Raw genomic sequence first — 25,704 nt, 5'->3', positions numbered from 1 at the left:
TCACAGTATACCAATATTGACAATAACCTTGATATTTAAAACATGAAATATTCATATCATGTTAATAATACACATATGATAATATCATGTAAGTGAGTGGTTTTCAAAGTGGGTGTTGGGCCTCCCCACGGGGACTCCGAACAATTTCAGGGGAGGCTCGGAAGTGAAAAAGTACACCATTAGTTAATGATTATGAACAGATCATACAGAATATCATAACTGTAGGATTTGGTTACAGACACTGATGAGATACAATAATTTGGGGGAATTTGTGTTTTTTCCACTTTTCCAGAGTCAGAAGTGAATAAATGCCCTTGGACAGGTCTACTTTGGCTGTCCTGGCTTAATTGTGGAGTTCTCAATTCCTGGATGTCTGTGGGATCATGATTATGTTATGAATCTATGATTCCACAGACATCCAGGAATTGAGACAATCTAAGCAAGGAGAGTAAGGGGGGCATTTTTCCAGGCTTTGTTTGAAGCGAGGCCCGCAGGCAGTTTCACTACCCATTAAGTGTAATTGCACTTTTTGTAAGCTTTTGTACAGTAATGGTTACAGACTCTGTTTCCACCTCCTTACACTTGTTTTTCGAGTGTAACTCGCCTCCCTAAAAAAAACGCAAAATGAATAAAGTTAACGATGAATTTGACTTTATTCATATTTTTTCATATTCAATATCATTATCATGAATTCTTTTGGCCATGATAATTGTGTAGGTGAAATCTGATAATATGACAGTCCTAGACAAAGCAATATTTCATGGATGCTTATGTAGAAAATTCTTTAAAGGGATAGTTCACCAAGAAATGAAAATTCATTCATTATCTCCTCCCCATCGTGCCAATAGAAGAACAGGTTTAGCTTTTTAGTCCACAAAACACTGCTGGAGTTTCACAGGAAAACCGCATTGTAGAATCTCACAAACAGTGAAAGTGAATGGTGACCAGTTTTCAAACGAAAAAAACAACAGAATAAAGAAATAAAATGCCTCCATGTTCCATGTAATCCAAGTCTCCTAAAACCCCAACATGCCAAGTTGACTAAAAAAATGTTTATAGCCTGAATCTTCACTGTAGATTCTTAGCTTGGAGCCTCACTCACGTGCACATGCACACCTTCCGAACGTGTGTGCTAACAAAATAAACCTGACTCTCAATCAGCATGAGGGTGAGTAGTAAATGACTAAATTTTTATTTTTGGGTGAACTATACCCTCAACGTAAGGGCAGTCCAGCCAACAAACAAGAAAACCTGGATCACTGAATGATAAGGGGAACATTTTTAATCAGCTTTGATAAGCTTTCGTTTATTTAGATGAAACCAGAAGACACCATAACTATGGCTACGCAACATGAGGCATATTGTAGGACCAGATACATACTATACTTCACCCCCTTCAATTCAATAAGACTTGAGTTAAATTGAGGCCAAAGAGGCTCAATGCAGAGCAATTTCAGTAAATCACATATCCTCCAAGTAAATGTATGCAAATGCACTTACACAAAAAGAAATAATCCAGTGCATCTGTTTAGATGTTAGTTGGTATACTCACCTCATTCAGCCTATGTCTTCAATGAGAAGTTCTCTGTAGTTGTTACTACCATCTGTCTGCTGTCCACCCTCATTAATGTGCCTCTCACTGCTCTATTTGTTGAATAGCAAGTGGCTGCACTAATAAAGAACTCCCACTTTATTTTCAAGCCTGTAATTACTGATCTAATTTTGCCTAATAATTGCTTCATGGCAATGACATGTATATTTACTTGTACCCTTGTACCCTCGTAGTGTGTGTTCTGTCTCATAGTGGAGCGCGTTGACAACCGGAGGAATAATTCACGCAGACTAGCCACTTTCATCAGCTTGCTGGTCTTTTGTGCCATCGCCTGCTGCCACATCAAAGCTGCAGCGGTGTTCCTCTCAGCTGGAGACATGAATACATGCATAAATGTGTGTGTTTGTGTCTGCAGAAAAGGCGCGTGTGCATGCAAATATGTGGGGAAAGTGCAGAGAGAGATTTTGTATCAGATTTAGCCTACACACCACATAAATTAGTTGTGTAGTCAACACTTTGCACGAACTGCGGGTCCAATTGATCCTGTTTTTCTGCCTGTGTATGTGTGTGGAGCATGCACACATAGTACAGTGTTTGCAAATTATTTGGTACACTCCTTCTAAACGGAGTGTAGACTCAGGCTTGTGGTGTGCAGTGCTCAAGGGCATTTGTTTGTGCATGCCTGTGTGTGTATGTGCATGTGCTATGATATATTGCTCATCCAAGCGGCGGCAGCACTGTGAAGTGCAGTGAGATTAGAAGGGAACCCATTCCTTTGTTAATTTAAATGGGTTCATGCATCATGCTTTGCGGGAGCCTGCCGATCAGAGCATTAAGGAATGGCGAACACTGCCCAGAGGTGTTTTTAATGGCACAGCAGGGCTTCAGATGTAAAGAGGTTTAATTCCCTGCATTTGAATAAACGCCTGGTTGTGGACCCAGGTTTTATGGTTTTTGTGTAGTTGTGTATTTGTGTTCATACTATTGGATGTCACTGTTCTGCATATATTTAAAATCTTATCTTAAATCTTACACCTACTGTTTACCTCCTGGGAAACTTAGTTTTGATATTTTCTCATTATACCTCCTGTACCTGAAGTGAACAACACTGTCTTGTGCACCTGCTGGTTGCAGCTTCTTAAATGTAAGGATTTTTTTCTTTGTCATTTATGATATGATAACTGTTCGTTGAACAAAAGCAGCAATTTAAAGACATTAGTTTGAGCCCTGGGAAATTGAGATGAGCATTTTTCACAATTTTCTTGAAAATTTTTGGCACATTAATCAATAATGAAAATAGTTGCAGCCCTTGATTGAGATGTAGTATGTTAAATTTCAGCAATCACAGTCTCATATATGAATATGGTTATTTTAATAATCCAGAATTCTTGTTGTTTTGTGTAATGACAGTTTTCACATTTTAATACTATGTGTTAAAAAACAAAACAACATTCATATAAATTGTACCACATTATACCTTAACACTTTTTTGGCACCATCATTTTATTCTTTTGATGTAACGTGTAACTTAAACCCTGTCTATCTTATCATTTGAACCTGTCTATTGTTTTCTTTTATTTTTATTTCTACATTAAATATGGACTAGAGACATAAATGCTCGTCCTTTTTCTTTTCACACACTATTTTCTATTCTCTTCTGAATTTTACTGCCATCGAGACAAAGACAGAGAATACACATTAATTTGACACTACTACTCCTAACTTTTTTCCTTTTGAACTTTTTTCCTCCAAAAAAACCTTCTATATCTTGTAAGGAAATAGTATTAGGTGTAAATATTAAGAGCGTTTCATGCCGACAGTCAAAGATGGAGAAAGAAGCAGAGTGAGGGGAGGGAAATGGAGGTGAGGGGCAGGAATAGAGAGTCAGTCTGGCACAGCTGCTCTACATGATACGATTCGTAGAAACTCCACTGACAAGACGTAGCAAGCCTGACACACACATTCACACACACGCACACACACACACCTTACTATTGTTCATTGTGGCAGTGATTTTGAGATTTAGTCTTAGTCCTGAGATGAAATGTCTGTGTCAGTTTTAGTCAAACTTGGTCAACTTCACTCCTCATATTTTGAGTTAGTTTTAGTTAGTTAACCAAAGACATTTTGTTTAGTTCGAACTGTTTGGTTCTAGCTTTAAGAGCCATAATGTATGATTAATGTTCTGTGATAAAAAATGTAAAGTACACATTTCTAAGCTAATAAAAAAAGAGCGATGGAAATAAAGACAAAAACATTTTTCTTTGATCACATGAAATATTATCAATTACAAAATCCAAACAAAAAAAAAATCAAGAACATAGTAAAAAAAAAACTGCTATTAATGGAGAAAAGACCTTTCTTTGTCTTACTGAAGTTGTTAAAAATGACTGAACAAAGCATTTGCTTACCCCATCTCTCAGCGTGAGAGACTAAAAAAACACAATGTCGAAATGGAACAATTATCAAAAAAAAAAAAAAAAAAAAGTTTCATACATGAATCACCACCATTCAGAAATGTAGCCTTCATCTGAATGGCCTAACAGAGCTTATAACATCTTTAATTACCCCAGTTTCTGTGTCCAGGTGTGCCTTCAGGTGTCTCTTGAGGTTTGTAGTATTTTAAAGCCGACTTTCTCCCAACACCAGGACACGCTCACTTTTTCTCTCCACGGCATTATACTGTAACTAAAGTGAATCCAAACGTACACCTTTTTCTTTTCTTACTGCATTTTACCTCCTATTATTTTCAGTAACAATATTAAGACAAGATTTAGTCACAGTTTGGGTTATTATAGAACTTTTTTAGCATGTTTTTCTTGAACAAAACACTTCCTCACACACACACACACACACACACACACACACACACACACACACATACACACACACACACACACATACACACATACACACACACACACACACAGAGTGCCTTTACAATTCACAGCTCTCTCATATGTCTTTCTCTGAAACACATCAGTTTGTCTTCATGGTATTAAAAGAAAAGCTCATTTTACAAATGCTGTCTTATGAGCATACTGTTAACAGAGAGAGCTTCTATAATCTATCAAAAGAATTCTATCTCATACGTCACTCAAATGATCCCAGTCAGTTGTCAACATAAAATTTTAAAAAATTAAAAACAGATAGAAAACTAACTACCTTATTACAAATTCTACTTACCTTTGGTAGAACTACAAAAAATAAAGGAAGAATTACCAAATCAACAAAATCTGAGCAAGTCAACATAATTAGATGGGCAAAACATATAAAAAATGCACTGCTCAAGGCACCCTAACAATTTTTCTCCTTGTTGCATTGACTTCAGTCATTTGTATAAAATGCGGGCTCAGTGCCATTTACATAATACAATAATTTGTTGAAGGTTACGACACGATACAAGACATTTTATTCATCTCCCAGAAGGGATTAATATAGTCTCGTATTTCAGTTTTTAACAAACAAAAGTGCTTGACATCAACAGCTCAGATGATTTTTGCTTAGTCTTGCTTCATCTTTCTTCTTCACGTGTTCATTCTAATCGAAATAATATATTAATTGTATAAATAACAATGTTTTTCACTCTAAGCTTTTCTTCTTTGCCCAGAAGACCTTGATTTGCTCTTTTTCAGCGTGGAGTACGTCTTGACTCAGTCAAAGAAAGAGGGCATTTAACTTTTTTCACACACAAGCTAATTATAATAATGAGTATAAGAAGTAGTTCTTCTGTTGTTGACACTTACAAATAAACTGTGACATTAATTGCTGTTTCATGTTTGATGTTCTTTTTGCCATTTCAGAATTGGGCTCTGTACAGCCATGCTGGTGGAAATCTGTACCACGACAGCTTTAATATACAATAGTTCCTCTTACATTTGCTGTCTCACCTTGTGAATCACCTCATGTGTTGATTGGTTGACCCAACAGACAAATCTTTTGTCACACAGCAGGAGTTGTACATTAATTCGACTGCAAATCACCACTCAATGCTACCATGAATAAAAAGAACAAAAATGCAGCGTGTAGCCTTGAGGTCATACGCTTAAGTGTTCATACCAGAAAGGTACTTAACTCTGAACCTCATGAAATCCAGGCTCTTCAGTGGCATCTGCTCTTTGAACAAGTGTTGTATCAGTGATTTTATAATGGTATGTAAATCTTATTTGACCAGTGCACCTTTGGGATCTTGTCTTTTTTGAATAAGCACCAAAGCATGTAGAAATATCTTGCTGTAGCACAACCAGTAACTTTCCCTACTTCACAGCTGTGTTATGATGTTGCTCTGTGTTTGCTGGATGGCAGTTGGTGGCTAACACGTTAGCCATAACAGCTTAGCGGTGACCCCTGTATCTGTCTACTTATTTCTATGTTCTTCTACCCCTACTGATCAAAAATTAACCTGTAAACTTAGATTGCATCATTTCTTAATCGTACAACTCTGATACACCTGATTTAATTTTGAACTTTTCTTGATATGTTGGGTTAGCCCTCTGAGAACCTGGATCATAGCCATAAGTTGCAAACTGGACCAGGATTGACTTCCAGACTAATTGTTACGTTGCCAATGCCTACCCCTTAAAAAAATCAGCTTTTCAGTGAACATATATTTTCAAATGTGAAAACAGTCTTCTAGTGTTGAACCCAGCACATACATCATTTAGCACAGTGAAACATCCAACTGTAGGAAAAAGAAGAAAAACACATTTTTGAGTTGAAGGGAACTTTAAATCATTCTTCTGTCAGTGCAGTGAGTTATCATCCCAGATTAAAATGTTATTGTTGTCTAAATTGGTCTGTTCTTCTTTACAGGATCCTCCAGTTCTTCCCGTTGGCCAGTTCAGTGACCAGTTTGTTCACTTCATCACTCAGTGGTGAGTCTGTCGCTGTTAACTGTTAAATACACTTTGTTTCTCGAAAGACTAGAAAGAAATTATTTTACCAAAACACCTTCAGATTTTAAATTGAATTTTTGTCTGTCTTTCAATTTCTGTTGACTGTGCAGCGTATTTGATTGTGATTCTATTTTTGTATTAGCTTAATATGTTTGGCACAGGCAACCATCTGAGCTCCACAGAGACAGACTGAACAATTACAGAGACCACAAGCAGCATTTGACTTAAATGAACCAAATTATTGTAGATGAATCAAAGGTATAATAGTTTACAATTGGATTAAAGTGCATTTGCCCATGTGTGTTAATGGATTGCGGTTGTAATGGTTAAAGCTATGATTTTCAGTCCTACTGATAGTGAATAAAAAGCTGTTCTTTTCTTACAAGTAATGATTGATTTATCTAATGCAACAGGACAAAGACAATGTTTACTCTGCGTTTGCCTCTGATTCATTAGCCTGTTGTAATCTTTACAGTTGCACAAACATCAACATACACACCCAAACCACATGCAAGCAGTGTGTGTGTGTGTGTGTTTGTATATATGTGTGTGTGTGTGTGTGTGTGTGTGTGTGTGTGTGTGCACCAGCTGTTGTTTATCCCCCGTGCCTGCTTTATTTACTCAAACAAGGCAGCTCTCTCTCAGGACAGACTGAGGTACTGGTGCCCTGCCCTGCCTTGTTGCAGGCTTGGCACTGTCTTCTCCCAGTCTATTCTTAATGTGTCCTGGTCCATTCACTGTGACACATAAACCAGTTACATGACTAACTGAAGTCAGGCCACTGAACTAATTTCACAAAGGTCTCAGTTTGACGGGTTGTGTGTGTATACATATTATGGAGGACGCTCACAGAATCGCACATAAATCCACTGAATCAATCTTCTAACTGCTTCTTTCTTAATCTTCTGAGTAATAAGAAATAATAATTCAAATTAGAAATATTAATTAAATGATTCAATTTGAAATGAATGTGCTGTGTTTTTTAGGCTACAGTGTTTATTGTCTATCAAGCATACTCTTTCAGTCCCTGTCACATGAAAGGTTTCATTTCAAGCCTCCTCTTGAATAATAATTTATAAATTAAAAATTATGCAGATGAAATTAAAGTTAGAACAAAAAAAGACTCTTGTGCACTTATAAACACAGTTTGAATAGTGGCTGAATATAAACTGCTTATATTCTTTCTTCTTTTTTCAGTATGCGGCGGCAACCCAAAGAGAGACCTGCCCCTAATAACCTCATGGTAAGTTAAACCAAGCCTTCCATTAAACAGCTCCAAGGACCACAAATATACGTTTTGAATAACTGTGTACAGAGGGTAATCATATTCATGCATTCCAATAAAAATTCAATTAAACATAATTTTGTTATCTTGGTAGTTTTGGAGTATACAATTTTTCACAGTGATTGAGGTGTTTTGGGTCAAGGACCCTCGAAGTTGTCATTGCTGCGTGGAAACAACAGTAATGAACTTTTTGCTACCAATGAAAGATGTCAGAGTGAGGTCAGTGAGAAACCTTGGGGTGGGATTGAAACCTACTTCAGTGATAATTTGTTCAATTCACTGCATTGGAGCCAACCTGAATGAATCAGGCTTATTTGTTGTATAAGAGTCAAATAATTCTAGTTTACAAGTTACAAGTTTTATAGCCTAATGAAAATTCTGAGCAAGAGACAAAAGGAAATTATTCAAGTGTGTGTGTCTTTGTGCATGTAACAGTAAGAAAGTGTGCCCAGATAGACCAACTATTTTGACTTCTTCCTGCATAGAACATAATAAATTCTCATAACCCTAAAAGTTTGCTATCACCAAAGTGACCTCATGTCTCCGCTGCAAATTAGAGACATGGAGTATCTCCAAGTGGAGGATTTCTGTCTTTCTTTTATTTATAGACGTAAATCACCTGGTCTGTTTTAAAATGTATTTTCCCTTTTGGTCATTTACATGTATGTTTATTATGCTCTTTCAGCATTATTTCCACTCATCCCACCTACATTATGAATAGCCTTTGACTGGATGTAGTTTATACATCCTCACTGAAATACTGAAATTTCTAATTAGATAGACTCCATGGTTATTTTAACCCAAATAGAATATAGGAACAGTAGATGAAGCACATTCATACATTCATACAAGCCCTGTTAAATAATGTGTCTTCAGGCATAGGATCAGGGTTAAGGATGTATGAAGGTATGAACATACATTTTATTAATATAAGATAATATAATATAGATACAATTTGAAATTCGACCTAAGTACAGTTTTTGAGTAGACGTACTTAGTTATAACCCCCCTGTAGAAGACAGAAGCTGAAAGTGTGATGTTGGTCTTTTACAAACATTTAAATAGTGCTGTTTTTTGCAGAAAAGTGGGCAACACACCTTAAAGTAGGTACTTTACATAAATGTAACCACAGAGTAACTGAGAAATCTGCATCCCCTAAGGAGAATTTATGTACAAAAAGAAATTTTCAAGCCACAAGATGACAATTTTTAAATTTCCATTGTAATACCATATTTTTATGTAATTATTCATAGAGGCTGTTATTCTCTAATAGGTTTTAAAGTTTGTGCCATCAGATTTCTTTCATATTTATTGAGTTACGTTTTCCTTACTTCAGTCTTTCAGCAGAACTGGTAAAATAAAATATAATTATAATTTAGTTCAGCAAATACAAATAAAGGCCCCTTTCATATGTTAAAATATACTGTGTGATAATTTAAGACATTTGCCTGATTATTAATATAACATCCTCTGGAGAAAAAATCACCAACCACCACTGCATACAGCCCTTGTTGTAAAATGCTAAACCTCTACCTTGTATTAGGACAATGTGAAAGATGTCATTGACATGCGTGGCACTTAAAATCTACACAGGTATTAACCAAAGCAAAATTTAAGCCTTGTTTCCATCAATATATTGTCATGCACTTTTTGAAGTATCTCATTAGAAAAGGTTGGGCATAACACGACAAAGCTGTGCCTGGTGGAATCAAGCATTTATGAAAATATGACTAGGAACATCATATTCTCTTTCTTTATTCTGCCAATAAATCCCCATAAATCTTACATTCCGAACCTTTTACCTTTCATGACTGATCAGCTGTTTCTGCTCCGGGAGGAGAGGAGGAGGACAAGCTGTTTGCGTCCGCTGTCCTGTGAAAAAAATAATTCACTTGGCCAGTTGTAAAAAAGATCCTGAAGACCTTTCTCCATTTTCTTCTCGTAGAGAGCCAAGGCAACTGGTTTAGTTTCTTTTCATGTTTGAAAAAGAGTGCTGCAGTTTATAAATAAAGTTTTACTTAATTCTTTGAGGTTTATTGGCGATTGGCAAGGAACTTTATGATACGTAGCTATACCATCTTTATCTGACAAAACTAAACAACTAAACAACTCTAAACCTGTTGAAGGAGATACACATAATTCACATTTTCCTTTTTAATTTTCTGTTTTGCAACCTTTCAAAAGTTTGCTTTACATTTGTTGGACAAATATATGAAAACATGGGTATTGTCTGAAAACCATAGGAGTGTGTCTGATGCCATCTCTATTTGACTTAATATAGAACATCATAGATTCTGTACATTGTGACTCTTGTACAGTAGAGTTTTCTAGATAAAGACGGCTTCTCTTGTCAGTGTGTCGGGTATAAAAGCCAAGCCACGTACCTCACTTCTAACGTGGACTTGATGATTTTCTCTGTTCTAGCATTTGTACACAAGGCCTCAGCAGTTTGCACTAACTGCCTTTTAAGAGTTGCACTAGCTCTGGTTTCTGTGTTAGGACCAAGGACAGCGACAGTTAGGTCCACAGAGACAGAAGAGGTGAAGGTTTGTGTTGTGGGGACGGAGGGCTGGAGGGTGTAAATGCAGAGCTGCTAACAGATTGTATGTTCTCAGTCTCACACCAGAAACGAGGAGTAAAGGGGAATGTTGTCTAGACACTCACTGGGAATTCTTCCCTCCAGACAAGTGTTTCTCTTGAGGGGGAGACCACGCACAACTTCTTTCGGGGAAGTTTAGTTTGTTGTGTTTGCGGTGGGCTGCCTTGAACACAACTTTGATTATTTTTACCTTTGACTCCAGTCATTAGTATTTCTGTGTCTTAAGTTTGGCGATATAAGTGTTCCAGTGAAGAGGATCTTGTTTTTAGGTTGATTGAAAACTCAGTTCTACATCTTTTCCCTTTGATTGGCTTAGTTCCCACTTCACACATCTTTTTGGCTGCTTTTATATTCATTCTTCTAGACAAATATGAATACTTGACAACACTGAATTAAGAGCTCTTTTTCACAGTGTGTTCATGTGGTTTATTATTTCCTGCATGACCTCACAAGCAAAACTTAATTTCAACATAATAAAATGCGAGGACAAGGGTTACAACCGAATACCAGTTACCAATATTTGTGCAATATGCAATTCATCCCCCAATTTATGAACACAATTGATCCATGACCCTCTATAAACCCAATTATCTGGTGCTTCTTATCAATGGATTGAACTGCAATGTCTAAAGTCTTGTTCCAGACTACCAGCCCAAATCTGTTTTTGGCATATCCACGTTGGTTCCAGTTTGATTTTAAAAAGTCTGGACAAGGTGGCGTGGTTGCTCAGTTGGTAGAGCGTCTGTGTGTTGAAGCTGTGAGTCCCCTGCAGCGGCAGTGGGTTTAACTCCCACCTTCGACCCTTTGCTGCATGTTATCCCCCAACTTTCTCTCCCCCTTTCCAGTCACACATGAATGAAGTGCATTTTTTGCTCATTATTCCAATCAGATTTCTACAGATGAAACTCAGTCTGGAAAGTCGCCCGTTCACAGTTGCATTTGAAAGTGTCTTTTGCATCACGTGCAACATGACACACAATGACAATGTCAAATCCAGAATCCTACATCAGAGCAGCAGGTCTCCATGTATGTGATGGATCTCCATTTGTCACGCTTAAACACTGGAAAGCAGTTGTACTTGGTTTCTGATGCAGATAGGCTGGTGATGTCTGGACACAGAAATCCGATCTGATCACTTGCTAATAAGAGTGCGGCCAGTCTGTCTTAAAGATCTGATTTGAGGAACAAATCTGATTTAAACAAAGCTTAATCTGTACATTTCTGCCAGTGATACAAACCAGACTGTTCTTCATGTCTGACATCGCAAACCTTCAAGAAGAACAATTTATGACCCAAAACATCAACCTTCTTTTTCTTTTAGTTTTGTAATAACGTGACTATCCTTTCATTACTGTTCATAGCTTCCTTTTCCTCCCTTCTGCCTTTCAGAAGCTTTGGGTCATCGTGGCTCACGTGGTGGCATTTTCACCATCGTTTCCTTTTCCCCACTCTCCTCAACATTCTTACTCTGCCCCACTTCCTTCATATTCATTGTGATTTCAGTGCTCCTTTTTTCACATTTTCACAGTTCTCTCTCTGTCTGTTCCCACTTTCTCTCCATCATTCTCGTCTTTCCTTTACCTATATTTCTGTCTTCCTGTAGGCTTTTCATTTCTTCCTGCCCACGGTGAACTGAGGTATAAGGTCATGGATGCCTGCCTTTGTGGCACCAGCCTGCTGATTGTCTTTCTCTCCTCCTCCTTATTCTCTCTGTCTTTCCCACCTCTCACTCTCCCCCCAGCCTCCTGAGTACATTAAAACTCTTTACCTATTCTATCTGTATGTTAATGCACCGTGCCAAAGCTCCCCCTTTTCTTTTCTCCCTCTGCTGTACAGAAAGAGCCACCATTTGCTCTTGGTTTTTATCTTTGCAACTCATTTCTCCTGGAAGGTAATGTGGGAAATCACACAATAGTGTAGACGCTGAGCAAATAACGTTGTTTTATGACCATACAGAGTCACCCTAGCTTTAGTTTGCTCATCGGGTTTCAGTGTGTGGTCTCTCTAATCACTGGTATAGCTTTTATTGACCTTATTTTCAATGGTATTTTATCCTATTAGAGGTTCTTTAAAGGGCTGCTGTTTGATTGCCTGCCTGCTCTCGATGGCTTCTGTCCCTGAACTCTAAACAGTATTCTACAACTCCTTGTACTGTATGCTTTGCTCATACTATTAATATTTTGTCCTATTCAGTTCAACATCTTTATCTTCTTACCTATCTAAGGGGCTCAGTGAAAGGAAAACCTTTTTCTCAGGTAAATACTACATTCCTAACATGAATAAAAGTAGAAAGAACGGGAACAATACAAAGAAAAAAATGCCAGAGTAAAGAAAAGTAGTCCTTATAGAAGAGCAAAGGTAATGATAGCAGACGTAGCATGAAGGAGTCTTGAATCCCTTATTCAATGATTATATGTTACACCACAGCAGGAGGTTTTAAAGCACATGCTTTTGCACTTTGCTACCATGAAGAATGACAGTTTACTCTGATGTATAGTTATATAAGGCTTCGTCTTTACTCCAACCTGATAGAGAGACAGGGTGGTGGCAGTAGGATGGTCTGAATGTGTTTTAGAAACTTCAGAAAGAGCTTTAGTTGCAAGATAAGCCAGTTATTACTTAATTAATTCTAATAAACTAAATCCAAAATCAGTTCTGTACTTTGAATTCTTGCTCTAACCACCACAGAACAGCCATGTTAGTCTTCTGGTGTACCTAAAATCAAGCCTGTTTCTGATCCAGCAAATAAAATTATATGTGCAAGGAGCCCTGTGGACTTTTCTTGTAAACGCTCAAGTCATGTTTACAGTCAGTGTTCACTAGTTTACTTTTTATTCGCTGCCTGTGTGTGTGTGTGTGTGTGTGTATGTGTGTGTGTGTGTGTGTGTGTGTGTGTGTGTGTGTGTGTGTGTGTGTGTGTGTGTGTGTGTGTGTGCGCACGCATGCATGACACACTTGTAAACATTGCTCCATAGTTCTAGTGATCAAAAACTGAGTATCAGTGAGTGTTAAACTGAAGCAAAACAAGATGAAAACAAAGAGTGACGTCCACTTAAGCAAATAGACCCGTCTTCTATGATATGCAAATCTGCAAGCACAACCACCATACAGAGTACCAGTCAAAAGTTTGGACACACTTCTCATTTAGTGTTTTTTCTTTGTTTTTTACGAAAAATTGTTCAGATTATACCAACAGTGTGCAAAACTGTCATCAAAGCAAAAGGTGGCTACTTTGAAGAGTCAAAAGAGCAAAACTCTTTGCAAGCCTGTAGGTGGACAGTAGGAGAAGAAGAAGTTGACAATAAAAAGCAAAAAGGCATAATAACAGTGATGTTATTAAATCTTATATTGCAAGTACAGAAGACAGTTTTCAAGGGTCTTTTATATTTTAGATTCTTAAAAAGATATGCATTGTTTTCACATTTTTGCTTACTCTATTATTCTAAACAATTCCATATTTCATAGTCCATATTAATCAGATATTATGAACTGACTTTCATATTTCAATTTATTTGCATTTAGCATTTTCAGAAATTTCCCACTACTGTGCTCCCCCTGTGAGTTTATAGTGATGTGCAATATATTACAAGTAAGTTAGTTGCTTTTAATTTGATACCTTACCAAAAAAGCCTTAAAACCAGTGGAAAACTTGAGTTGATCTTAGCCCAGATTGTTTACGCCATGACTCGTAATCTGTTTGTCATTTTGCTGGAGTCTAACTAGTCAAAAGCCTGAGCTCTGTCTGGCTGTAGCTCAATACCTCACATGTATCGGTAAGAGATCTATCTTCTTTTCAAGTCCCTTCATTTGTAAAGAATCACATGATGAGCCATCAGAGAGGAAAGTGAGTGTGTTTTTCTCTCCTCATACTAATGCATCTTTCATTGTGGACACCCTATCCTGTCATCATAAGCTAATGACGTTGGTCAGTTGAGGAGACTTTCCATTGGCCTGCTCCCAGGATGTTAGCTGCAGCTACTTAGTGATGACCTGTCCTGTCTGAGGTTTCTTGCTTTTGGTTCTTTCTCCTCTCCCTGCTACTTCAAAACAAGGCCTGTTCTGTGTGCAGCACCTACTGGCTTATTTATGATGCTTTAGCACTAGAAAGACAGAAAATGCAGTGTTTCTGATCCATGACATTTAGCTTCATATTATCTTGAGTATTATGTTTTTAGAATCAAATAACAACACTATTTTGTGTGTGTGTGATTGTTTTTGCATGTGTTCACTTGTGTGTATGAGATGATAAAACAAAAGTGATGATACCGCACCCTTATTTTCTCTGATTGTGATTTGATGGACATTTCATCTCTCCCTCCCCCCTCTCCCTTGCCGTCCCTCGTTCCACAGCCAGCAGCCTTCACACAGCCTTTTAGCACCCTTGTCAATGCAGCCCTCCTATTCTGCTTTTCTATTCATAGGCACACATACACACGCGCACAAATTTCGTAGCCCCTTTTCAACCCTGGAGACACCAGATGAGCCCCTCGGTTTTTCACAAAGGAACCCCTCCTGTCTCTGATTGTCCCCAAATCGAGTTTCAACATACATACACAACCACACAGAACAAAAACATAGAAGCTGAGTGGCATCAAGTTTTGCCACTCACAGTGCCTGTGTAAAAACTGCGGATGTTTATTATTAACAAATTCTGATTAGTGAATCCATACCAAATCTGTCCTAAACCCCTGAACCATGTCAACATGTTAACTGCGCTGTTAATTAGGTCACTCTTTCATTTATTCAATAATTTCTTTCAGGACAAAATTGTTTGACAAAATTCCAGTTTTTTTGTTTGTCTGTTGTTTTTTTGTTTCACTAACCTGCTGAACAAACCAGTGAAGAGATACTAATGTCCCTTAAGCTGTCATACACTGTACAGTTTGAGCCTGTTTCCGACCTGATTTTTGAGCTGCTCAACTGTGATGCTCTCCGATGACTTTCTTACATGTTAGAAACTTTGGTGGCTGTTGTCAGGCTCTCGCACAGTTAGAGCAGATCCGTGAGTTGATTCTTAGAGGACAGTGCGTTTTATCTCACTGCACCTCTACAAAGTGGCGAACACAGCATCTGAAATTGCTGTGGCGATGTGACATCATGTGGACAGAAGATATGGACAGTAAAACATAGCTAGCTTGCCTTCGATTCTTTCTGCAAAATGGACAAGTCTTACTATCCACGTCTTCCCAACCACCTGCGAGTCCATAGACGCTGGCACCTCCTTTTTTTCCCCAACACACAGGATCCAGGCAGCATGTTTCTATCTTACTAGCATAATTGCTATCAAACAAACTTCTACCTGCCTCGGAGCTTTCAAACTAATCTTAATTGACCATTGCCAATAGCCAGAACACTCTGCAGGGGCCGATAGGCTGTTTTATTTTCTATTTTACACGTACAGTGTGAGGACTCAAGTTGTGGCTTGACAATTGGAGTGATCAGCATGAGCACATAAATCATGACCTTTGACCTTATATCACAGACTATTTACCCGTACAGTAGAAGATGGAATTAAACATCAACGATTCTAAAGTTGTACAGTCGTCCAGGTCTTGACAGACTGACACTCCTATTATTGAGGCAGACATGTATGAGACGAGGCATGCAGTGGACTGGAGGCTACAAGGTGACGCATTTACTTATATTTACTGGTCATTCGCAAAATTCGGCAGATACTCTGAGAGTAGTCTTTCCAGTTTAAGAACTGAATTAATCAATGATGGAGGTTGCCTTGGTTTTATTAACTAAATAATGTGAAACTGTTGAATTGGTGGTGTACGATATTCACTTTTTTTTAAGATATTGTGGTGTTTAGTGTCACTAAATTATGTTTTGAGAAACTGTATGGACTCTCAAAATCACTATTGTGGTATTGTGACACATGCAACGATTGGTGGCATTGGTTCATTTTTTGTTGTGTTTAAACCCCTGACCGTTAGATGGCAGTGTTGATATCAAGCGTTACTGTTCTGATTGCATAGAAAAGTAAATTTTGTATCTCAGATTTTATGCCTTCATTGGTTTGTTCTTTATATTATGACAGTTTTCCTAAAATTGGATTTAAAAAATAGAAACATATCATTTTGCTTACTGCACTGCAGCATATCACAATATATTGAATTGTGTATCCCTGTAGAGACATGTATTGCGATACGTATCATATCGCTGGATTCTTGCCAATACACAGCCCTAATGCTTTACGTGGATGATGAGTTGTAGTTATCAAACTTTGGAAACAGTTTTAGTGTCTGAGGATTAGGTGTCTGACTCCATGCTCCATTGCTCCATGTGCAAAAAGGATTTTAAGTATCATTGGACCTCTTTGGGGTTTCTCTGGTCTCTTTTCAGACTTGTGCCAAATCACTGGTGTCTCCACCTTCCTAAATTCTTCTGTCAGCACCTTTGCCGCCAAATGTTTTCACATTTCACCCTTGGGTCTTCACTGACATAAACCCCATTCACACATACTGGGACTACAGTGCGTGGGATGGGACCAGTGTGCAACTGTCCAGTCTCGTCATTTTGAATAATAGCTGGAGCCAAACTACACACAAATCAATGTTTAGACCTTGTACAAAAAAAAATTAATTTAGGCATTTGGATAAAATCTGCCTTTCTGAGGATCCAACATACTTAATTTTCACATTTTCTTTTTATTCAGGTGTAAGAAGAAATTTAACAGTAATGAATATTGCAACTTAAACAACCTTGTCTCATTCTCTGGAAAGGTTAAATGGTCATTTTATTTGTGAAATGATTGAACAGCAATGGATTGGATTCTCACAAGGTTCCTTGACACCAAGAATATCACTTAGTAGTTACTAAGACCATTGATTAATTTCTCATTATTCTGTCCCACTTCTTTCATTTTTCTACTAGTTTACAATAACCAATTTCACATAGTTTATAGCCACTGCTAACGACCTCTGTTGTTCAGCAGCAAGTTTTCCACATCATTCTGCATGTTTTTCTAAAAAGCAGTTAGTTACTAGTTCATTCAAAGGCAAAACTTAGCAGAACAGACAACCCTAGTTTGATCCCTCCTCAGTTTTATCTCCCAGCTCAAACAGAGAATCCTGCTCACTGTTGTGGTGGACACTTTGGCTCTTTTGGTGCTCTTACTAATCTTGGTTCTCTTGTTTTTCTGTCATCTTTTTCCGTTTGTTTCCATTTTAGTGGCTAACATTTAGTGTTGTGGCTCACTGATAAGGTGGATATCTGCAGAAAGTGCTGCCTCCCTGTGCAAACAGTGTTGAAACGAGCAGATAGATTTGAAAGCAGCATTAGATGCTTGGATCATTAAGTTTAGAAGGGAAACCGCACTCTAACACTTAGAGAAGTTTCCCTACGATCTCTGTGCACTAAGATCGAACAAAGTACACACACACACACGGAGTTCATTCATTTACACACCAACCAAAGCCAGCCTGTTTCCAGAGGGAGCTAGTGATTAGCATGCAAATCTGTAAAGACCCAGTTATTCTATCTACCTCTTCACCCTCCTCTGTCTCTCACACACACACAGTTATACTGACAAACACACCATGTTTCCTCAAACTCTATTCTAATGAGGTGATGACCAGTCTCTTGTTATAATTGCCTCAAACTCCTTTTAATTTCTTCTGAGCTTATTAATCATACATAGAGTTATTTAAAATCGCATAAATTAATCTTAGATTAAACAGGCCCTTCAAAGGCTTCAAACAATTAAAGAGTTAGGTAGAATTTCCCCTGGGTTTAGGCCATTTCTGTTTGAGTGGAGCGGTTGCAGGTGATTATCCCATTTTGATGTGGCCAGACGGTGATTAATGTAACTTTTAAATGAGTCCGTCCCCCGTCTCACCTCTGTCCACACACTGCTACAGCAGAAAGTCAGAACACCTTCAATGACCTAACTAAGGATTGGTTACTCACTCTGTATTTATAACTCTTCCCTTACAGGTTTCATACTTAATTTAAGTCGCAAGTAATTTAATTATTAGGGGATTATGCGTGCGTGTGTGACAGAGTGTGAAGATGTATGCTTAATATCCTCAGTACGAGGGTCTGTGTGCACTTGTATGTGTCTGCATCAAGGTAAGACTCTTGAGGCAGCTTATGTCTCATATCATGTTGAGAGTCTAAAGTAGTTTTTCTCCATCCTGGTGATCCTGGAGTATGTAGGGTGGTGGGCTTGCAAATTAACCTCCGGGGTCACAGTGAGATAAACAAACTTCTGTTTTGTCTTTTTAAGCTTTTAAAACTTTTAAACTCATTTCTTTTTTTCTTGTTCTGAGCGTGACGGCTAGCTTGTTACTGCTGAGATTTTTATATGCTGGTATTTGTAATTTACCAAGTAAATACAATGAAATCAGACAAAACTGTATCACGATAACAAGGTCAATTTACTAGCTCAAATCACATCAGTGAAAACAGAGTTTGCCCAGTTGTCATTGATTTATAGATTGTGAAATTTCCATTTTTCTGAGCGCTGTAGGAACATTTTTCATCTTCTTTTCTTTGTTTGTGTAAATATTTAGATGAAAAGTGTATTCTTGTCCATGGAAACAGTAGTTCACAAAACAGTCTCAACACAAGGTCCATTTAGTGGATCTTCTCTTCTGAACTTTCCAACAAATGAAACCATCTGATAAGTTTGTCTAGTTTGTCTTTCTTCCTTGCCTGCTATCTCTTGTGTCTGCTGACTCTAGCTCTCTCTTTATCTTACTTTCTTTAGTTTTTTTAAATTTTGAAATGACCTGTACATGATTACTTTCAATCAGGCGTATTTGTGTGTCGGTGGAAGGACACATTTAGAGACTGAAAGATCAGGCCTGACGACAACTTCAGATGAAAAATAGTGTAGTGTGTGTTATGGTGTCTTTGCATATGTGCACGTATAGTTTGTGTGAGTTTGGTATGACAAGCCGTACACCTTCATCCAAGTTAGATTCCAGCAGATGTCTCTGGCCTGTCAGGGTTAATTTCTGGAGCAGAGGTGCAAAGTGTGATTTTAAAAACATCACTCAGGACTTCCTTCTTTATTTCTGTATCACTCCCTCTCTACTGAGGCAAGGAAGAATGATTGATGAGATGGGTATTCAGCACATAGGGGCACCCAGGAGCGTCCACTCCACCCGTCTCATACTGATACACACACACATGCTCACACTGATATGAGAGTAATTAACCTCAGACTGTGTTAACCCCAGCTGCCCATTAGAAGGACAACAGGATTGATGGGGCTCCCCCCAGTCCTTCACAATCTCTACAGTTTTTGCAGGATTACAGCACACATGAATGTGTTAACACTTTATCTTTAAAATATAAAACTGCAGCAGACTAAACATGTGGTGATTGAATGTTCACAGTGAGGTCATAGTAGTGAGCAAAGAAAGAATCAAAGTCAAACAGAAGTCAAACTAATTGATATTGGTAGATTTTATGAAGGAATAGTGATACTTTTATAAACTTACAAATGTATTCACCCTTCATGTGACTTTATTTTTTATAAACTGTACATTGTATTCTTCAGTTTAACATATTTTCCAGTGCAACCACAAATAGACAAGAAGAATCCCAGGAGGGAGAAAGTGGACCATCTCTACCAGTCTGTCCTACTTTGTTACTAATCTTACATTGTCTGCACCAGTTTGGGTGTTGCTGGGGGGTATTTAACGTTGTTCCACCCCAGAAAATAACAGTTGAGAACAACACTACTCACTTTGAAATCACTTTCTACATCAAATCTGAGACAAACTACTAATGTCACTGTTACAGTGGGAAATGATCTTTTTTCCTAATGATTTACGGCCTTGCGAAGCACGGTAAAATAACTGTGAAAAGTGAATGTTTAGGCTTACGGAAAAATATCTGATCTTGGAATTCCTTAAATTCATTTTTAAGTGTCACTAAGATGTACTTACCAGAACATCTTACAGTTGAAAAATAAACCTGTCAGTGTTTTCTGGTGTCTAAAGGCTGTAATAGTTCCATCACTGCCCTCATGTGATGCCTACTGTGGGTTTAAGTTCATTATTTTATCACAGCAAATTTTATTTTGAAGGGTTTGTGCAAGCTGTTTGAAACTCAACACAAGGCATCATGGGATTGTCATTGGACAGCTAAAAAGAAAAACTGATAAATAACTACAGAAGACATTCAGTGTTGGATTTATCATTATTGATTTATTTTAGTCTCTAAGAATCACTGCTGTTCAAGGCTGGATGCTTGACGCTAACATTAGTTTAACATCAGCCTCTCCTGCTCAGCTTACTTTGTGGCTGACCTCCTTCATGTTTCCAGCAGCTGGGACACATGGCGTTTCTTGGTCTTGAGATGCCGCAGTGTTTATTAACTGACACACTGTAACCTGTACTGTGCATGTACTGCCAGATTGAGAGCTGCCTGCTAATTTTCAGTTTCTGCTCTGATATGAGCAGCACTAGCTGCCAAAAACAATCTGTTATTTGTTGGTTTAAAACATTGTTTATTATTCTGTACTGGAGTTTCTTGTCACTTATTGGCTTTATTGGTATATCTCTTTTTTGTATTGGATAGATGGATTTATTGGTTTGGATCTCTGAACCTAAATAGAGCAAAAATCTTTGTTCACAAGTTCCTCTTATGTGAGTTTTAAAACAGGCAGACACTGAACAGATTAAGCCAGATTTTAGCCTGGACTAATTTTAGGATCAGGCCAAATTTTTTTGCCAGATCGGTTGTTGGTTGACATGCATTTTGAGGGGGTGACGGTGGCTGAAAAATTGCCGTAATGATCAAGGATCTGGTTTGCAAATGACTGGATAGATTTCTGGCATGTCCAAAATTTTAGTTGACTGTATTGCAGTCTGAGCAGTTTGAGCAGCTTCACAGTAACAAATGATCCGTTGAGCTTGCTTTAATATTAGTAGAGTAGTATTTTACATGTGGCTAAAACTGATATCTTGCTTAAATAAATTTTGTTAGAGTTTCTAGGTAAATCAACTTCAGTGTGAGCACCCACATCGTGGTCGGACAATTGATCCATACAGTTTGAGAATAAAAATCAATGGTTCTGGCCATCAAGAAAGGCAGATTAAAGCATTTAGCGTGAGTTAACACAATGTAGAAGATTAATTAAAAAAAGATGCGTTCTGTCCTCTCAGCTCAAGTCAGGACCGAGCTCCTGTTAACGGTGACAGTCTCTTGTTGTTAAGGACGGATATCGTTGAAATCAGGGTTGACAAGTTCATTTAAACTGGCCGGCCGCAGCCTTGTTTATCTAATTGGACATCGAGACACCACAAATAAAATTCATGGTCAGCCTCAGTTGAAGTGTCTCATTTACAACCTCCTCCCCTCTCACCTCTGACCCTCTGTGACCTCTGTGACCTCTGGCTCTGGTCTGGAAAGTCCCCCAGATGAGGCTGGAGATTGGGACGGCTGTCATTGAGATATCACATGTGACGTCTCTGTTTCAGTCCTGCAGCGGTAACAAGTGAACCCTGCCAGCACTTAACAAACTTGATCAGCTTCCAATCAACAGAGGCTGGTCATTGGTTTCCAGGAGCTCATTTATTGGCACTATTGATGAAAATCAGTCAAGATTGTTAATGTCATTTGTTGAAAATCTGAAAATAATATATTCAAAAGCATTTCATTTGTTATTTTTTAATTGCTGACAAAGATGGTTTGTATTATTGCCACTGCTACTTTTATTACAGAGCTCATTTTACAACCAGTGATGATTCATGTAGACCATTAAAGATAATTCTTTAAAATTACCTGATTACTGCCATTAGTTAAACGTTGGGCATTTAAAACAAATCTGTTGAACATAAATATTTAATAGGGTGTAATGAAGATCCTGTTTAGTTTGTCTGTATTTTATTATTATTTCTTGACTAATGATTGAGAATAATTATACAAGCAGATCTAAACTATACACTTCACATAAAGTTGTAATAATGTTTGTGGCTCCAATCTGTTTGATAATAAAAATAATATTGGAGAATAGGTATAAACATTTTCTACAGCAGTTAACCGTTTTCATGAGAAAGCTTATTACTTGTGGTTTTACAGCCGCTTGAGTCCATTTTTGCCATCGATGACAATCATTCTGAAGGTCATATGTTTGGAGTAAGATTCGTGGCAGGAGATATTTATTCTGAGTGCAAACCTGGAAATTTAATTGCAAATGAAAACTGAAAACGCTAAATTAAAAAATTATGTATTTCCTGCCCAATTTGGAATTGAATCTAAAGACTTTCTACTATTATTAACTATTGATTGTAAATAAGAATGGAGCGCCACAACTCAGCTGTCAACAATGACGTGAAATCCCCTTTTATAGCATCAAGTAACTAATTAAATCCAAACTGATCACAAATATGAACACTTGACAAATATCAGTCTGATAAGAACTACCCAAAATGGCAGAAACCTTCTTAGAGGAAAATGTATTTGTTGTGTGCTGTGATGTTTTAGTTTGGCTCATGTCCTGTGGGGCAATCAAGATGTTTTGGCTTCATTTTTGGGGAGCTGTCATGTCGTCCATCTTTATACAGTATGTCAATGGAAGTTATCAGAGTCCCTTTAAATTGTTGCGGAGCGCGGGTGTATGGGATGTTGGGTAGCTCACATGAGCGTGGTGAACATGAGACAGAGAACCAAATATATCCTCCAAAACTCTGGACCAAGCAAAATACAGATGAGGAGGATGGCAGGAGAAGAGAGAGGGATAGCTCGAGTAAAGTTGGCATGAATATCGTTAACACTGGTCTAACCAACGCTGAACCAGTCAAAGAAAATAAAGATGGACAATCTGTGTTTGTACCAGACTACCTCATGGTAAGTTATGTACTAATGTATGCAAAGGTCATAGGTCACACAGCTTATTAAGTCATCCTCTCTTTGTGATCACTTAAGTCTTAAATAGACTGAATTAACAAAATTTAACATGGATCTATTAATTACATTTATATTATATATATTCTTATTTTATCTATAAAATGTAATAAAATCTGTCTCTCTCTTTATTTTCTAGGATCATTCCTTCATCATACATTATAATGATGGTAACGCAGAGGTGGTGTCCATGTGGGTTTGTCGCTGTCTGGAGGAGAGACGAGCTCAGCAGGCTCAGGGACATGTCTGATGTCCCACTGCTGTCTTCCCATGATGGACCAGGATGTTTGATCCCAAACCTCAACGAAGGCTTCAGGGTCAAGTACGTCCTTCTGCACTGTACAAGTGACTTAATATACACGGACAAAAATCACTAGATGTTGAATATTTTATGTGAGTAAATCTCACATAACGTATTTCTGTTTCATGCGCACATCCTCTGAACTCTGCATCTGAATCTCTGCATCCAAAAAGTGCACAGAGATCCACGCTTTCTTCCCACTGTGGGTCTCCATCTGCAGCTTTCTCTCCACGTTTTTCAAGAGTGCAGTGAGCGTCACAGACTGACGAATGGAGATAAATGGTCCGGATTTAAAGGATCAGCGACAATAAACAACTTCAAAGCATAAGACTGCAGTTTGCTGGCAGAGTTGTGCTCCGTTTCTCGGATGGTATCTCAAATAACCGTCTTGTGCTTTACTGTTGACAGCCCTCTAGTGAATGTTAAGGTTTTCGCCTGTGAGTAACTACCCATGTGTGTGCCTGTTTTTCCAGTGGTGTAATTTATTACCTCAGCAAACTTAGGTTGTCACTGTAATAGGAAAGCTTCTCCCTCAAAAGTCCCTGTGTTTAAATGGATAGTTCAGTTTTTTTGAAGTACAGTGTATGAGGTCCTTATCCATAGTTAGTGTATTACCTACAGCAGACAGCAGTCAACACATCCACAGTTTGGAGAAGCGGCAGGAGCAGGAAGTCTAACATTGTACTGCTGTGGACAGAGTCAGCAGCAAAACATATTTTAGCCCCAAAAAAAAAATCAAAATCATTTGAAATGTACACTACATTTGGAATATTTACACAGGGAGCTGCTCGTTGACGTCTGCCTTGATCTGTTTACATGTGTCATTCTTTGACTTCAGCGTTTTAAAGGGGTAGTTCAGATTCGCAGAAGTCACACAATAACACAAACAAACTAACCAATCGAGGCAGCAGTAGACCAGAAACCAAGGTAAAGTTACTGATTTTGCCAATCGTGGCTTTGCGGGGAACAATATTTGACTTATATAACAGCGGCTTCATGGCTGACAGCGAGGTAAAGTAGTGAAAATATTCTAAATATAGCATACACTTACACTATTATTTGTTTGTTTAGGTGTGTGCAGTACATTTTGCTGCTGACCCCGTCCACAGCAGTACGTGGCTTAGCTTCCTACACCGGTCCTCCTGCTGCTTCTCCAGATTGAGTGTGTCCTGACCGCCCTCTACTGTAGATTATATCCTGACTATGGATAAGTACCTCATACAACCACACTTCAAAATACCGGAACTATTCCTTTAATACCTGGACTAAAACATTTGTGTCCAGTTATTCTCTCGTCTTGAGAGGGTTAAAAGCTCTGACTGTGTCTTTAAGGAGTTTTTAAATGAACAACAAATCTGCAGTGTGAATGAGATTCAAGCAGCGGAGTGAAATATTGACACGAGTCTTTTCTTGGTTCTCAAGCTTACTGACCAAACAATATAATGTTCACGCTCACTGGGAGGAACCAGGGTTTCTTTATGGTTTTAAGCAGTTTTTAACTTAGTTGCACATCTTTTATTTCAGTTTGCACAGACTAGCCTGACCGTGAATGCCACTGAATAAACCGCAAGAGAGGAAACTGTGCTGAAGCAGTTTTCCCTTTTATTCAGCAGCCATTTCTTTTCTTAGAAACAAAAAACATAACTCTGCCCCCTATAAACCAACACTTTATTCCTTTTACGTTATATTTTTATCCACCTTCTCATCTGTAAATCTTTACATTATCAGGATATACCATGAACGTTTATGCAGTGCACTTCACACCAAAGACCACTGACGACCCACGTGGTGAATTATATGGATTTCTCATGACTGAGGCAAACGAAATGGGTTTAGTGACTAAAGTGAATTGCTCTGACAGGGTCTTTAGGTGCAGCTGTTGAAATGTGTAGTGCTAAAGTGCAATTAAATTCCATTACTTCCACAAAGGCCCAGTGAACGCAGCCCACAGTGACATGATGTGTACAGTGTGAGTGAGCATCACTGGAAAGGAATGTAACGGCAGAACATCAGCGCAACAGAAAAGGCTTAAAGCACCAGTTTATTATACACGTGGTGAGGAATTTCTTCACTACGCTGCTCGATGTGTTTCTGTCCTCTGCGACAAAGAGGAGACACACGGGTGATAGGTTTTTAATTTGACTGTAAATTATCCAAAAGTGAAAATGTATTTGTTGTTTGTAGAACAATCAAACATGGACTCCA

The 25,704-nt window shown here is 38.2% G+C and overlaps 1 protein-coding gene across 1 annotated transcript in view; it reads left to right on the top strand.

The window, feature by feature from the left end:
* The window catches only part of map2k5 (mitogen-activated protein kinase kinase 5), a 73,925-nt gene extending 49,706 nt beyond the window's left edge, over nt 1–24,219 (top strand). Inside the window, exons 20-22 of the mRNA XM_084745128.1 lie at nt 6,365–6,426; nt 7,645–7,690; nt 23,338–24,219. Of these exons, the coding sequence (XP_084601254.1) occupies nt 6,365–6,426; nt 7,645–7,690; nt 23,338–23,448 (219 nt within the window). The 3' untranslated portion in view covers nt 23,449–24,219. The remainder of the gene's footprint in view (nt 1–6,364; nt 6,427–7,644; nt 7,691–23,337) is intronic.
* Nucleotides 24,220–25,704: the final 1,485 nt, after the last annotated feature.

This window comes from Lutjanus erythropterus, chromosome 1 (genome assembly GCF_056507025.1).
Source record: "Lutjanus erythropterus isolate fLutEry1 chromosome 1, fLutEry1.hap2, whole genome shotgun sequence".
NCBI classification, from domain to species: Eukaryota; Metazoa; Chordata; class Actinopteri; order Lutjaniformes; family Lutjanidae; genus Lutjanus; species Lutjanus erythropterus.
Note: the sequence above shows the minus strand (reverse complement) of the source record. Positions and strands in the feature narration are given on the sequence as shown.